The 16,242-nt window shown below is 37.8% G+C and overlaps 1 protein-coding gene across 1 annotated transcript in view; it reads right to left on the bottom strand.

The window, feature by feature from the left end:
• Positions 1-9,935: 9,935 nt before the first annotated feature.
• The window catches only part of fbxo8 (F-box protein 8), a 29,908-nt gene continuing 23,601 nt past the window's right edge, over positions 9,936-16,242 (bottom strand). Inside the window, exons 7-8 of the mRNA XM_041785281.1 lie at positions 13,775-13,971; positions 9,936-10,944 (exon numbers count right to left, since the gene is read on the bottom strand). Coding sequence (XP_041641215.1) covers positions 10,757-10,944; positions 13,775-13,971 — 385 coding nt within the window. The 3' untranslated portion in view covers positions 9,936-10,756. The remainder of the gene's footprint in view (positions 10,945-13,774; positions 13,972-16,242) is intronic.

Here is a 16,242-nt window from a genome sequence, read left to right as displayed (position 1 = left end):
TGGTGTGGGTAAAAATGTGCCCTTCTAATAAAGCTATAAGTGTGAGTTTTGTTAAAATAGTGAGCAGGTAAAAGAATGTTGTTGGTAACTGCAGTAACAGTAGTCATGTGTGTTTGTGTCAGCAGCAGTGATGAAGAACAGGAGCTCGGGGGGCTCAGGAGAACATCCATCATCTCCATCAGCCTTAAGTGAGTCTCTCTGGACGTTGGGGGGGCGGGGGGTGCCACCAGACCGGGGTCCAGACCTGGCAGGGCGGGCGCTCTGAGAGACTGCCTAAATAAACAGCAGAGCCTTCATCATCAGTTCCACGGTCATTATTACTGTCATCATCATCATCATTAGAATCATCATCAACATAATGATGTCAACATCATCATTAAAATCATCATAATTAACACCAATATCACCATCATCATCACTCAAAACATCATCATCATCATTGTGGAGTGATCATCTACATCATCATCATTATCAGTGAAAACATCTTTGACATCATTATCATCATCATCATCATGACTGAGAACATCATCATAATCATAAATATAACCATTACTGGAAACATTATAGTTCAAAACATCTTCATCATCATCATCACAATTATCATTGACAACATCAACATCGTCATGATCAACATCACCATCATTGTCATGTTTAAAAATGTCTTCATCTTCTTTATAATCATCACCATAAAGCCCCATATCCTCTTCAACATCATCATCGTTGACATCATCACTGGCAATTTCAGCTTCATCATCATCATCATCATTGTAATCATCATTTTTTTTGTCAGCTTCATCATTATCATTATCCTCATCATTGTGATAGTCAGCTTCATCATTGTCATCATTATTGTGATTGTCAGCTTCATCATCGTCATCATCATCATTGTCATTGGCAGCGTCATCATCATCACTGACATCATCATTATAGTCATTGTCAGCTTCATCATTGTCATTATTGTTATTTCCAGCTTCTTCTTCATCATCATCATTATCATCATCATTGTCAGCTTCATCATCAGCTTTATCGTCATCATCATTGTGATTGTCAGCTTCATCATCATCGTCATCATCATCATCATAATCATTGTCAGCTTCATCATCAGATTTATCATCATCATCATCTTTGTCATCATCATCATCCTTGTCATTGTCAGCTTCATCATCATCATCATCATTATTGTCATCCTTGTCATTGTCAGCTCCATCATCATTATCATTGTCATCATCATTGTCATTGTCAGCTTCATCATCATCATCATCATGACCGTGTTCTCTGAATCTATGATTCAAAATATCATCATCACAAAGAGAGGAAAGTAGAAAAGGTTTGTTTGTGGGGTTTTGGATTTTCAGAAACTCATTTAGATGTAAATAACAATTTTAAACAAAGTTTGATGAATTCCTCCGAGGGTTTGTTTCTGTTTGAATAAAGAAATAAAGTCTGCAGTGATTCAAACTAAGCCCTGATTTGTGTGAGAATGTGACTCCATTTGTGAGTGTGATTGTAGGGGTCGTGTATCTCTGACCTCTGCTCTCTTTTCATTTGCAGTACATAAACCAAACAGCACCCAGGGTGAGGCCGTTTACTCACACACAGGTCAAGTGTTAAAGGTCATATTGTGTCTGGCGAGGATTTTGTGATGTTTGATCTCAAATACACACACTGGCTTATATTCAGAGAACACCTTGGAACCTTATTTTAAAAGAAACCCTTGCAGTAAATATCTATGTGGAAAAAGAAGACATATCACATCTGAATGGCTAATTCTAGCTGTAAACTGCTATTGTGTTATTATGTTTTTTATAAAAAGATATCTCTGTGCTTACACCTCATTCCTTTAAGGTAACAAAGGGCAGCGGAGGAAAGGATTAAGTGACATCTAGTGGTGAGGAGGTAGGCTACAGGCAGCTGCTGACTTCTCTAAATCCCCTAAAAAGTTCAAACTCAAAGTATTTTACGCAAGCAAAAAACTAAAAATTCAAGGAAATTGCAGCCCCACATCCAGCCTAGCAAAAAGTAGGGCTTCTTCATCTAAAAAAAAATAAACAAACAAAAAACAAAACAAAACAAAAAAACTTTTTACAGTTTCTCTGCTGAATCGAATGACAGGCAGATGTTGAATGCTGTGCCTGCACACAAGTATTTACACAATCACTGATGAAAGTAGATCATAAAAATGGTGCTTTTGATGAGATCAGCTGGAGGGTATTAATGCACAGGCTAGCCAAGGCTAAGGGCCTCACATGTGCAGGAGCATCTGAAGTAGCAAAATAAAAAAAAACACTATGTAAGGTAACTTCAGAAGAAAAAAAACAGATTGAATCTTTGAAATTAGCATCTGACAGGTTAGATATGATGGGCCACATTCATCCTACCACATCATTAGCTGTACCCATGTTCATAACACCAGAGTTTTTTTTTCAAAAGACTACTAAATATAAAAGTGCAGATATGCTGTAGATGTTTTTTCCATGTAGCATTGCTGTGCACACTAAAAGCTGCTGTAATAAATGTGCAGTGTATTCTAGCGTGTGCTGCCATTTAATAAACTTAGCACGGTTTTATGCACAGTTACTCTTTCCTGGCAAAGCATGATGAGTGAGGTGGGACCCTCAAAAAGTCTTGCCTAGGGGGGCCGTGACTGTGTTAATCTGCTACTGAAGATCAGGGCTTCTGTTTAGTTTAGACATTTCAGTTTGCTGGATTCATTTAGCACTATTGGCCATTGTATATGACAGAGAGGCATATTTATTTTAGTAGAGAAAACTTTACATTTTGAGTGAATTTTTCTCGCGTGTCAAAAAATTGTGGAATGATTTCAGAAAAATGTTCTTCAACAAAAAAATTGTGAAGACTTTGAATATCCCACCATCTACAGTTCATAATATCAAGACAAGACTCAGAGAATCTGGAGAAATCTCTGTGTACATGGGATAAGGCTGGAGATCAATATTGGATGCTTGTGATCTTGGGGTACTCACGTGGCACTGCATTAAAAATAGGCATACTGGAAATCCCTGCATGGGCTCAGGAACTAACCTTGCAAAGCAGATGGATATGCCTGTTTCCTTGTTTTTCACTGGCAAATCCATCTTGCAAAGCTCTCACCTGAACCGTTTGGGTCCAGTAAGAAAGTGACAGGACCAATCAGCGACGAGGGGCAGTACTTTCGGGTGCTGCAGAGTTGTGATGTAACCAAGCAGCAGTAAGAGGCCGGAACAATTATGGCGAAGAGCTTAGCGTGGATGCTGCTACAGCGCCAGTTTTATCAGAACTTAATGACATTTCTTCGTTAAAAGAAGAACAAAGAACAGCAGTGAATTGTTTTCTTTTCAGAAACAAAAGTCGAGTACTTACATGTCTGTAGTCGCCATGTTTCGCATTAGTCCTCGGTAGCTGCGCATGCACTGCTGGCATGTCATGTGTTTTGTTGCTCTGATTGGCCTGTAGAGATGTGACAGACAGAACATTCATCCAATCACACTCTGAGTTTTTTCAAAGCCTCTGCCTTTTCCCAAACATTTCCTATTGAAGCTTTCCCAGATGGGTGTGTGAAACAAATCCATCTGGCGTGTCAGGTTACACAGGAACACTTCCAGAAATCAATGTCTGTCCACACAGTTGGCCTTGCCATCCACGAATGGCAGTTAAAGCCGGATCATGGAGAGGGGAAGCTAAATATGAACAGGATCCAGAAATGCCACTGCGTTCTCTCGGTCACAGTTCATTTAAAATTGACTGAGGCAAAACAGAAAACTGTTCTGTGGTCAGACAAATCAAAATGTCAAATTCTTTATGGAAGGACACTGTGTCCTGCAGACCAAAGAGGAGAGAGGCCATCTAACTCACTATCAGCACACAGTTTTTGGGTAAACACAAATGCGTTATAAAACAAAAAAGTCCAGCAAAGAAGACCCAGGACTGTGGAGCAGCTAGAATCCTTAGACAAGAACGGGACAACATTCCTCTCTTTAAAGGCTGTTGTTAAAAGAAAGAGGATGCTACACAAACATGGCCCTGTCCCAACTTTTTCGAGATGTGTTGCTGCCATCAAGTTCAGAATATGCTAACATTTTTTTCTGAAATGGTAAAATGTCTCAGTTTTAACATCTGATTTGTTCTTTATGTTCTATTGTAAATAAAATATGGGTTTATGAGATTTTCAAACTATTGCATTCTGTTTTTGTTTTTTTACATTTTACTCAGTGTCCCAACTTTTTTGGAATCAGGGTTATATTTACATCAAAAACAAGGATTACCAGGAGTCGTACTTTAACAGAGCTGTTTCTATAATAATGATGCTGGGGGCAAACTAGTTCATATCAGCCACAACAATACAAATGCTCAGGGGCTAAGGTAAATACAAAAATAGTCTCTTTTGTAGCCTGTAGATGATCTTTTTACATTTAAATTAGCCTGCGACCTTTTTGTGGCTTTGCAGGAATCTACTTGGCATTTTTTTCAGATTTTCCTCCAGTACGGAAACTAAAGAATATTTTTCTGATGCCCCAAGCAGGCGCACTTTCACAGTAGGGCTGGGCAATTGATCACAAATTACATTCAATCGCAATATGGCCTGCTGCAATTTACAAATCCCAGACAGTGCAATATTTCTTTAATCTGAAATGCACCAAAATACTAGTTTGAGATATATATATATATATTTGAAGCAGAGATATTTTGCCCTACATTATGCAAACATTCAAGTGTAATTTTTTAGAATAGTTTGAAAAAATCCTACTTTTCCTGGTCATGTATATGATTTTCCTAGTCAAAACGAGAAAAACAAACAAACAAAAAAAAACATTCCCTTCAGTATAGCAATAGATATCAACTTTGCTTTATAAGCCAAAATCATAATTCGATTGATTTATTATTATTATTTTTTAAAGTTCATCCTAAGGTTATTTATCTAATAGTGTGTTGATTATAATACACAATGATTTACTGCTTGGGTTTGTTGAACAATACATAAAATGAAAAAACGAAAAAATAATTGCATATTAATTCGCAAATTGCTATATTTGGGGAAAAAAATCACAATTAGATTATTTTCACAAATCGTTCAGCCCTATTTCACAGCACCTTAAAAAATGAAGAGCAAACAAACAACCACATGGAAGGCCCAGGAGCAGAGTGTTGGATTAATAACATCAGCATTACTATGAACTTTCACTGAGTTTGAACAGAAATAACAGGATAACTATTATTGTTGTAGGTGTCTTGGTTAAAAGGAACCCTGCATGATCAGACAAGTTTATCTTGTTGGACAGATATTTGTATCTCTCATATGTACATTGAACTAAACAACTCACTAGATATCAGCATTTTGTGTAATTTGAGTTTATAAACTCACCAGGAGGCTGCCATGTTTTGGTCCACACTGGCACAGTGACGTCACTTAGCCGGAGCATTCCTCTCCCTTCCTATGCACAGAAAATGTTAAGATTTGAGGTCTCTTCTATTTTTCCTTGCACCATAAGCGTTTATCTGTCAAATTAGACAGGAAAATGATAAATACAGAGCCATATTTACCTTGTTATAGCAAATTTGTCCATCCACATTGGTAGAATATGTTTGAAATCTGTTTCTTGATGAACCAGATGAAGGCCACAAGCTTAAATGTGTCTGTTTAATAATGTTGTTCCCCAAACTTCTACTATTTATCAAGCTTTCTGTTACCACAGCGTTCAAAATGATTCAGGTAAAGATAAACACAGTATGAAATTTGCGCTTTTCAAAGTAAAAGCCCAGCATTTTCTTTGGAGAAACTCCCTCCCTTTCTACAAAAGGCTCTTATTTTGAAAAGCTACTGGCACGCTTCCACTATACAGTGAATGCAGCCACTGTATGGGGGGTTAACTGAGGTCAAATTTAGGAGGAATGACAGAGTTTTGTGGTTACTATAGCAATGGCGAGGACCACTATCGACATACTCATCGACACACTACCAGTGCAGACCATAACACCGGGGGCTTCCTGGTGAGTTTATAAGCTCAAATTTACTCAAAATGCAGATATCTAGGATATCTAGTGAGAGTTTTTAGTTAAATATACATATGAGAGGTACAAATATCTATCCAACAAGATGAACTTGTCTGGTAATGCAGGGTTCCTTTTAGCAGAATACCAGTTATCTTAAGATCATACTTAAGATATTATTAGTTGGCACTAAGGGTTGCTTGATTGATTTTTGAGCCATTTCAGTCTAGCTCAGAAAAGAACAGAATCACAGATAAACAGTACATTAAATCAAACAAACCATGTGTGTTTTCTATCTTTTAATACATCAAACTGTAAAACCTTGAGTGGTCAAAACAGGTGAGTAAAATCAATCCAGATTTAATAAGTCAAATATTCAGAGCATTTTCTCAGCACATGTTGTCAGACATAGAGTCATCTGGTGCCCACAAACACACTCTACAGGAGGTGGATTTCCTTCATAGTTAAAAGAACACAAAGACATCCGTGTGCATCAGTCACTTAAGTTAATGATCGGATGTATTAATGAAGAGGCTCTGTAATCAGGATTTATCTGGATGGAAAACACATTAAAGAAATAAATAAATGTTGGTATTGCAAGTATCTATCTTAGTAATGATACAAACCCCTTTAATTAAAAAAAACAAAGGTTTAAATAGAAAACTGCTTCACCAGTCTGCTATGGTTACATTCAGAGACCACTGTGACACCTGACCGTTAGCTGTGGCTACATGCTAGCTGCTGGGTGCGACTAGCATAAAGTGACACTCAGGTGGGCATTATTGTGAAAATAAGATAAAAAATATTCATTTTTTTAATGTCTTTCATGATGTTTTAGGTGTTCACACACTTAAGCCGAGGTCAGACTTACCATTGTATTATAACAGCCACAACTGAGCAGTTTGAGGGTTTTAGGCCCTGAAAACGTCAGTTATTTTGTCCCGTGTAATGCACCATAATAAACAATAATCAAGGCTACGTCTGGGATGCCTCATAACCTCCTGACAGGAAGTATAGAACTTTTTTTTTTTTCCTAGTTTCCAGTGGTACAATTTGTTCCATCACGTCAGCAACCAATGAGAGCAGAGAGTGCTCTGCACGTGCAAAAGTCACAAAATGTAAACAAACCAAATGGTGAAGCACTGACGAATGATGAGGTTGGTACTGGAAGATTGAACTATGAGGCAGAGGAAAGCTGTGGAGCTCTGACAACAACATCCCTGTTTTTATTATGCATCATCACGTGATAAATATTAGCAGACTTACTTCAGCATCCCAGTGAGGAAGTACTGTTAGCTTTAGCATGAAGTTAGTCTAACATTCATTATAATATTAGGATGGACAAGGGGTTCCAAACCTTTTTCCCTTGCCCCCCCCCCCCCCGTAAATTTTTTTTAAATTAATAAAGTTGAAAAGTTAATCATTTTTTTAAGTTTGTGTTTTTAAACATTGTTGTAAATACAGAATTTTAAAAACTTGAACTTTTCTAGATTCTGATGTCAAAAATTCAGACTTTTCAAACTAAGGAATTGCAAGTTTTCTTTCAAATTTATGAGTTTTTAAACTCAGAAATTCTGAGTTTCTTTTGAAATTAGGAAAAAAAAAACTAAAATGTTAACTTTTTTTCCATCAAAAACAAACAGATTTTCTTAATTCTTTATTCTTTTAGGCTGGCCCTAAAACATTTTGTTTCTAACCATGATTAAAGTATATACATAGTATATACATCTTTAAAATTTCAACAAAATCAGAGCAGACCAGGTCAGAGATGTTTGGCACCCCTCTAGAGGTGCCGGGACCCTAGGTTGGGAACCAACAGTACAGATGCAGTGTACAGGAGGGGCATGACGGCTGACCACAGCCAGACCAGCTGCTCTTGGTGGCCGGATGGATTTCTAACATGATAGTTTGGTCCTATGACTGCACACACTCGAACAGTAAGAGCACAACCACAGCTTTTGGACATTTTTTCTTTTATAAACTGTCATACAGCTTCTTTGATCATCAGTGTTCCTTATACTAAAGGAAATAAACAAGCAAGATATGGGCTTTCCTGCAGACCTCCAGCTGAATATTTGTTATTATTTTGCTGCTAGTTGTGTTTGCAGGTGATTCTGTTTATGTGAGAGAGATGGTGAGAGTGTTGCTGTTTGTGGTAGAAATAAGATTAAATGACTTCAACCTCCGTCTGTGAGGCTTTTGAGAGGAAACTTTAACATTCGTCACAGCCCCTCTCATCTTCACTCATACAGTGTGAGCCCTCGGGTTGTAGTCGGCCATGAGACCATTCAGTTTGAGCTCATAAATAATGCGTCATGGTTGTGCATCGTAAACAATTCAGTCACACAGTGTGAGCCGACATTCACCTACAACTGTCAGTCGGCTTGAAATCCCACAGTGTACACCGGGCTTTATCTTATACAGTGACCATCTCAGATAAAAGACTGTGAAGTCTGACCTCGGCCTTTAGAGTTCAGTGTGTCATACTTAAAAGAACGGTTGTCTTTTCTCCAGTAGTGCTTCTTAAATCCACCAGAGATGAGACGTATGTAAGTATAAAGTCAAAAATCTTTCAGCTTGCTTTTTCTGTTTGGCCAAAATCATTTTCCAAAGTATTTGCAATGTTTTCTGACATTCTAGGTAACATCAGAAAGCCTATGACTTCATATACACAATCTAACAGGGTTAAATAAAGGGGAAAAAGAGTGCAATGTGCAGAAGTTTAGATTATTCTTATGAATGAAAGTGCTCACATTGCCTCGACTGGCAATTTCTGGGGTTGTGACTGAACTATTAATGATCAGGTGACATTCATCAGGTGAAACTTGTTCAACTCTTTAAGTGAGGTTAAGAGAGTTCTTAGACTTCACCGTAAAATCCAGTGTATAAGAGACTTTTGTTCCTTCTTTTTCCTCTTCTTTTCACAATTTTTGGCAATTTTTGGGGGTACTTTTTGGGAACATTAGAAGGTTTGATTTTACTTTTCAAGACTGATAATTTTGGCTTTTATACCATTTATTTGATAGGAAGTGGATAAGCGTAAGAAACTGAAGATAGAGAGAGTGGGGAATGACATTTGGAAAAAAGGCTGGAATTAATCTTGGGCTGCCAGCTTTAAAGAGAAAGCCTCGTTTTTTTGCACGGGGTGTACAACATAACCACAAAGCTATAGGCCTTTAAGCTGTCTTTAATGGCTGTTTATTTATCTAAAAAGTTGCACCTGTTACGCTAATGTCACCAACACACCAGTACAAATTCTGAGATGTGCTGTTATGACTGCAAGTGCAGCTGCCAAGATCACACACTGCACAAGAGCAGATGCTGCTGAAATTTCTCCTCCATTGGCAAGGATAGGCGCAACTTTTTAACATATTTTCTCCCTCATTAGGTCATAATCCTGCACTTTAAGAAAAGTAGGTGAAATCCTTGCCAGTTTTCAGTTATTCTGAATGGTAAAGAAGTCAAAGGGGTAGAGCGTTTGTCTAACCTAGCGATTAACAGGCTGTGGGTCTGTACTTCACAACTATCCCTGCAGGCTGACTGCTTAACTAGGGCTGGGCAATTAATCGAAAATTAGATCAAATCGCAATATGGCCTGCTGCAGTTTTCAAATTTTGGAAGGTGCTATATTTCTTTAACGTGAAATTTGTGTCAAAATAGCAGTTTCAAACGTTTTTTGCAGCAGAGATGTTATGCATTTCAGATCATGCAACCATCCACAGGCATTGTTTTGGAAAACTCTACAAAAATCCTACTTTGTATGTTTTTCTTATTAAAAATGAGAATGACATAAAATTACACCTCCCTTCAATACATCAATTCCTATCCAATTTGCAATATGAGTCAAAATCATCACAATTAGATATTTTTCAAAACTGTTCTGCTCTAGTTTTATCTAATTTTGTGTTGGTTATAATGATTAGTGATTTTTGTTTGTGTATGTTGGTAAAAAATATAATATAAGGAACTTAAGAAACAATGGCATATCAAATCACATTTGCAATACTGGGGAAAACAATCACAATCAGATTATTTTCCCAAATCTTTCAGCTCTAAGCTTAACTACCGTATTATAGGTAGTACGTGTTCAAACCCTCACTGAGGAAAACATGTGGAACTAAAAGAGCTACAGCACAGAGCACAGAAAATGTATGTTGTCGACTTTGGTGGAAGTAAATATCGCACAGGAAGACTGTTTCCGCTTGTTTTTGTCCCCCTGGAGAAAAATTGTGACTTATAATCTGGATTTTACGGTAAATCAAAGCTCAGAATAAACTTTTCTAGCAAGAATTGAAGGAGAAAACAGAAAATGAGCAACTTCTTCTTCTGTCAGTGTTTATCTGCCTTTTATCAGACTGGTGATTCAATGCTGAGTGATTTTAACACCCTCTGTGTCTCTTCCTTCATGTATGTCCCAGTGTTTGTCCTACAGGTGAGCGTGAAGCTGTCCAATCAGAGACCAGCGTGACAGTGACAGGCTCCTCCTCCTCAGTAGTACTTATTCGTCAGTGCAGAATCAGAGCTTGTCTTCATGTTTGCACTTTAAAACCTCCTTCTTTGCAACGACTTGGTTTTAAAGATGTTTCAACACCTTCTTTCGATCGCAGTCTGTGTCACAGTGCAGAGGTGAACGTTAATTTCTAAGCTTTCTAGTAAGATCTATTTCTGGTTATTTTAATCATAAAATTGTTCAAACTGTCTCCACAATGTTCCAAACGCCTCCTCTTCATCTTCATCTTCAGTGCAGTGTTGGGTTTGCTGGTAGGCGGAGCTACGCAGCCACGTGTCCTATCAGGTAGATGTTGTCATAGAGGTGGCCCACAAAGTCGTCTGACACGTTGTGCGCCGCTCGCCTAGTGTTCCTGATGAATTCCCTCTTGGACATCTTGTTCTTGACGTGAGGGCTCGTCAGGTCGATGGACAGCAGGATGAGGCTGTAGCACAGCACGTACACAGCGTCTGCACATGGGAGACACGAAACATCATCAGTGATCTGGAGATTTGCTGATTTTTAGATAAAGCACAGGAGGATCATTTTCCATTTAAAACACAAAAAAATCAACATTCTTTGGTATTTCCATTAATGCATATGACACAAGACGGAAGAAAAACAGGATTTTTACAGTCAAAATGAAAAAGAGAAAATTATGAGTTAAAGGGGAGACACCAGGGTTATTTTCAAATACACAAGAAGTTACTGGTGGATCATTTTATAAATTTCTTTTGGATTTTTTATCCTTTTTTATTGGAGTGCTCAGAACTTTTCATCAAGGGGTTTGTAGTACATTTGTTTGAAAATTTGTCTGAAATTTTTTTAAAAAATTCTTCACAAACTGAAGATTTTGGAGGAATTTTTTATAGAGCTATTTTAAACTAACTTCAGACAGGAATTCGCAGATTTGTACATCACAAAGTCTGTAAATTATTGTTAGGAATTGTCATTAAAAAAACAATTTTTTAATTTATTATTATTTTCTTAATTTTCTGTAGTGTCTTTAGAAGTAAAAGTAGTCTGGCATTTTATTTTACGTAATAATTCAGAGATTTTCCTCTTGAGTATTTTAACAGCTTTTTTTCCCAACATTATTTTGTTGATTTAGAATTTTATTTTAGTTGATTTTTTTTTGGGTACTGTTTGCAATTTAAAAAAAACTTTTTTTGATTTAGTATTGGATGGAAAGGACAGTGGAGGGAAGAGAGAAGTAATAAAATACAGAAAAGGAGCTACAGGTCAGCCTACTTGAGGAAAACAGCCTCCGTTCATGGGACACACAAACTAATAACCAGGAAACCACTGCTCCTATAAGCAGAAAACTTGGTGGAATTCATTTTTTAGTTTCAGTCAGATATCATTGCAAAAATATATTTACATACATTTTTTTTTACATCTTAATGACTTTTTGTTGATCTGAGTTTTTTTCCTGGAAGTTCTATAAAAACTTTTTCAAACAAAAAAAAACCCTGATTTTTTGCACACATTTGTGGATTTTTGATTTACAAAATCTTCAAACTTTTGTTGGAAATTTCCACTGAAAACATGAGAAACTTTTCTATCTTCATATTGAACTTTTTAATTTGTTGGAGAGTGAGTGGGAGCTGAAATGCAGAAAAGGAGCCACAGGTCAGCCTACTTGAGGAAAACAGGAAACATTCATTTTTAAATTTCAGCAGGATATCATTGCAAAATTTGTTACATTATTTTGAAATTTTAATGACTTTTTGTTGCAAACATTATGCTCCATCTGAGTTTTTTCCTGGAAATTCTATGAAACTTTTCTAAGAGAGGTTGTACGAATTTATGGGTTTTTGAATTACAAAATCTTTAAATCATTCTTGGGAATTTCCACTAAAAACATCAGAAACTTTCATAGTCATGGTCAGAAATATTGGACACTCTCATCTTGAACTTATTTTTGTTTTTGTAATTTGTCTGAATTTTTTGGATTTTTTCAGGAATATTTGGGAGCTTTAAGTGCTTTTTTATCACAAAAAAAACCCTCCAAAATTTGGCACTTACTTCTGTCTATTGCTTAAATGTTTTAGCAGATTTTTCCCCCTGTTTGGTATCATTCTATTTTGCATTTTTCAAACCTTTTTCAGAAAAAAGGTCAGTCGATGGGGCAAGAGAGTGAGTGGGGGCAGAAATGCAGAAAGGAGCCACAAGTCCCTCAGAAGAATTTCTTAAATTAATGAAAATAATTTGAAAGTTTTGCTGAAAATTATGGAATTTTTTAAATCTCAAATTTTTGAAAATGTGGGAAAAAATATCCTTAGAAAGTCATTTAACCTCAGATTTTGTTAAACAATTTTTTGAAGTTTTTTGAAGTTTTTCTATTTTTTTTTTTTCAGGAATATGTTTTGAACATTTCTGAAAAACTGATCTTTTTTTGTATTTTTACTTCTTCCTGTGCAAACATTTATGGTGTAGAATATGATAAGTTGATTGTTCTTCCTGCTCCTTTCTGATCATGTAAACCAGATGCTTAAGAATTTGCAGATGCAAGTTACTGCTTTGTTTTGTGTTATTCTTGCTTAACACAAGTTGGTGGATGTTTTTATTTTTAAACTGACATGATCAAAATACAATATCAATCAATAATGCTTTTCACTTGAATAAAGAATCTTATTTCTTTAGTCAAATATTACAGCTAAAACAAAAAATCAGAGTGTAAAAATGGCAGTAAACATGACCTGAAGCATACGAAACTGTCATTACTCTTAAATTAAATCTGGTTATGATAGAAACTCAAGTGTTACTCTGCTCCTGATGAGCTGTAAGTCTTCTGTCAGATTGTCTCCAGTGAAAAGGGAGGAGCACAGGAGGTTGACAGCAGAGACAGCCGCCCATCCGTCCATGAGCAGCCTGGAGCTCTGAACCATTACTCTAATCCTGTTAATCACAGCAGTAGGTCTGAGCAGCGTGCAGGGCCAGAGTCAGGGATCGGTTTCTGTATGGTCTGCTGACGTTAACAAAGCTTTTACTCAGTAAATGCACGGCTCACTGAGGATACTTTAGCCAGGGATTACTTGAAAATAAAACTCGGATGGTTGGGTCAGGAGTTTAAAAGCTTTAAAATCACGTTGACTGTCTCTACAGTGTTTGAACTTGGTGCTGCAGGGATCGAATGTGGGTATTAATGGTCCAAAAAATGATGGTTTGGAATTCCTAAACTGTTAAAATCCAACTCCACTGGCTTGAACTTGATAAAACTGTGAGTGGCTGAGTCTTCATCAGTGCTATAAGTTATCATAAAGAAGTAAATGGGTGTGTTTTTGTGATTGCACTGACCAGGACTGAGGCCGAGCTCCCGGACGAGTCCTGGGTTGCAGGTGCAGAACCGGTGACTAAACTTGGTGATGAGTGTCTCCAGGTACTCCCCCCTCTCCTCGGGGGCGTGGATGTGTCTGAAGAAATCCCGCAGAGCGTTGGGGAGGAACTGGTTACTGAAGTTATGGAGGGTCACCAACTCGTCCAGGACATCCCTCCTGCAAACACCCACACACAAATACAAGCTCAGTTTTGTGATTAAAAAAAGAGAGATTTGAGTCTTTAAAGGAACCTGAGCCTCATTATGATTTAATTTTGGGACTGAATGATTTAAACATAAATAAGGTTTAACAGCTTTTCATAAAGTGATTCAACCATTACATCATCAACCCAGTCTTTTACAGCTGTCACACTCTGTTCACATAAACAGTCATTTCACCTTGAGTTTCTGGTCTAGGTCTGCTCGCTGCCTCTGTTCTCTTAGTTTGTCATTGTGGGACTTATAAGGGAAAGTTAAGATCTAACAGCACAATAGAACATACAGTCTTTGTGTAAAGGCCAGCTCAGACTACACGAATTCAGCCAGATTTAGCCCAACTGCAACGTCGCAGCCCATCGTCAAAACTCTGGCCCAATTTTGAGCTTTGGGGACGACAAAGGGTCTTGTAGTGTGACATAATTAACGACACGTCCAAGACACCCCATGACCACGATTCAACAAGACTGACATGTCAGAATTTTTCTTACATCGTGGCCTAGTTTGACACCCTGACCTGATGTCAAAGATGTGAATCCTGACATCTACCAACAGGAGAGTGTTTGCTCTGTATCTTTGCATCATCATTTACAAGATTTTACCACTTTTTATCCACTTTTATTCCCTAAAACTGATGTGTATTTTATTTATGGTATCACATGCATACCTTAAGTCCTACCTGAAGGAGAGCCAGTCCATATTGTCCTCCTTTTGAAACACCAATACTAATTTTCCATAATCCAAACCATAATTGTTTATTTTCAATTATTACGAGCAAAAGAGCACTACAATTAGATAGAGTGCTTCTGTGATTGACACTCTTTGACCCGCCCCCTGACACTGTCACTCAGTCGCGGACAGTGGTGACGCCAGCCTATGGTAAGCAGTCAGGATTACTCTTGTAGTGCGGCCAGGCTGTCGGCCAAGACGGGACAAGATTTTGGTCAAATAGTCTGACATGGTGCTATCATGAATGGCCAAAAAAATCGTGTAGTGTGAGCCGGCCTTTATGTTGACAAACAGTTAGAGTAACAGTCTGGGCCTGTCAGTCCCAAAACCAACAACTTCATCTGGAACACTTAGGGTGAATCCCATTTCTACACCCTAGCCTTAATCTTAGCCCCTTCCCTTGGTTTTGACCATTCACGTCAGGTGAAGGGGTGTCCCAATTCTGTTTTGAATCAAGGGCTAAGGGCTACATAGCCCTTGAAACGAATATTTTTCAGGACCACACTTGAAACCAAGGGGTATGATGAATATCCCACCATGCACTGCGTTCACTTGCGAAATGGCACAACAGAGGAAGGAGGCATGTAAATGTAAATATTTTTAGCATTTATAAAAGATTATAGAAAATACGACAGTTGTGTTTTCTCATTTATTCAATCTTTAACTACCACTAGAGATGGGAGTTTATTGTATTTTCAGTATGTACACATGTAAACGAGGGCTATTAACTGTATAAATAAATGGAGAAGATTAACACAGAGATCCACAGTATGGACAAGATGGTTGAAATGTTATTGTCACCTCCATTTATCGTTATGATGTTATGATGAACAGCAATCAAGTGGCGTCTCTTTTTTTAAGGGAAGGTTTTCACTCCTAGGTAGGGTGTAGGCTTTGCTGCTTCAGTACCTGGACCACCTGCCTAAACTGATGGAATCATGAATTCTGCTCTCTACCAAATCCTGGAGGAGTGGACCATCAGTTTGTAGCAGATGCAGACAGGGTTGAGTCGAGAGTGTACCATGACAAAATAATCATTTCTGTTAACTCAACCGTCTGCCACAAAGAGTTTGTCCCACGCACACAAACCCTCAGTAGCTGCTATCGAGTTGTAAACTCCATAGAGAACTACATAACGTGAATCATGGCGACTGTAGACATGTCAGTACACGACCTTTGTCGTTTTTGAAAAGAAAACAACTCACTGTTGTTCTTTGTTCTTCTTTTAACGAAGAAATGTCGTCAAGTTCTGATAAAACTGACACTTTGGCAGCATCCACATTAATCTCTTCCACCATAATTGCACCAGCCTCTTCTCGTTGCTTGCTTACATCATGACTCCGCCGCGCCTGAAAGTACTGCCCCTTCACACTGATTGGTCTTGTCACTTTCTAACCAGGCCCAAATGGTTCAGATGGGAGCTTTGCAAGATGGATTCAGCAGTGAGAAACACAGAAACAGGTGAATCCATCTGCTTTGCAAAGTTAACAAACCCTGCTGTTTT

This window comes from Cheilinus undulatus, linkage group 4 (genome assembly GCF_018320785.1).
Source record: "Cheilinus undulatus linkage group 4, ASM1832078v1, whole genome shotgun sequence".
Classification (NCBI taxonomy): Eukaryota; Metazoa; Chordata; class Actinopteri; order Labriformes; family Labridae; genus Cheilinus; species Cheilinus undulatus.
This window is presented reverse-complemented; position numbering and strand designations above follow the sequence as displayed.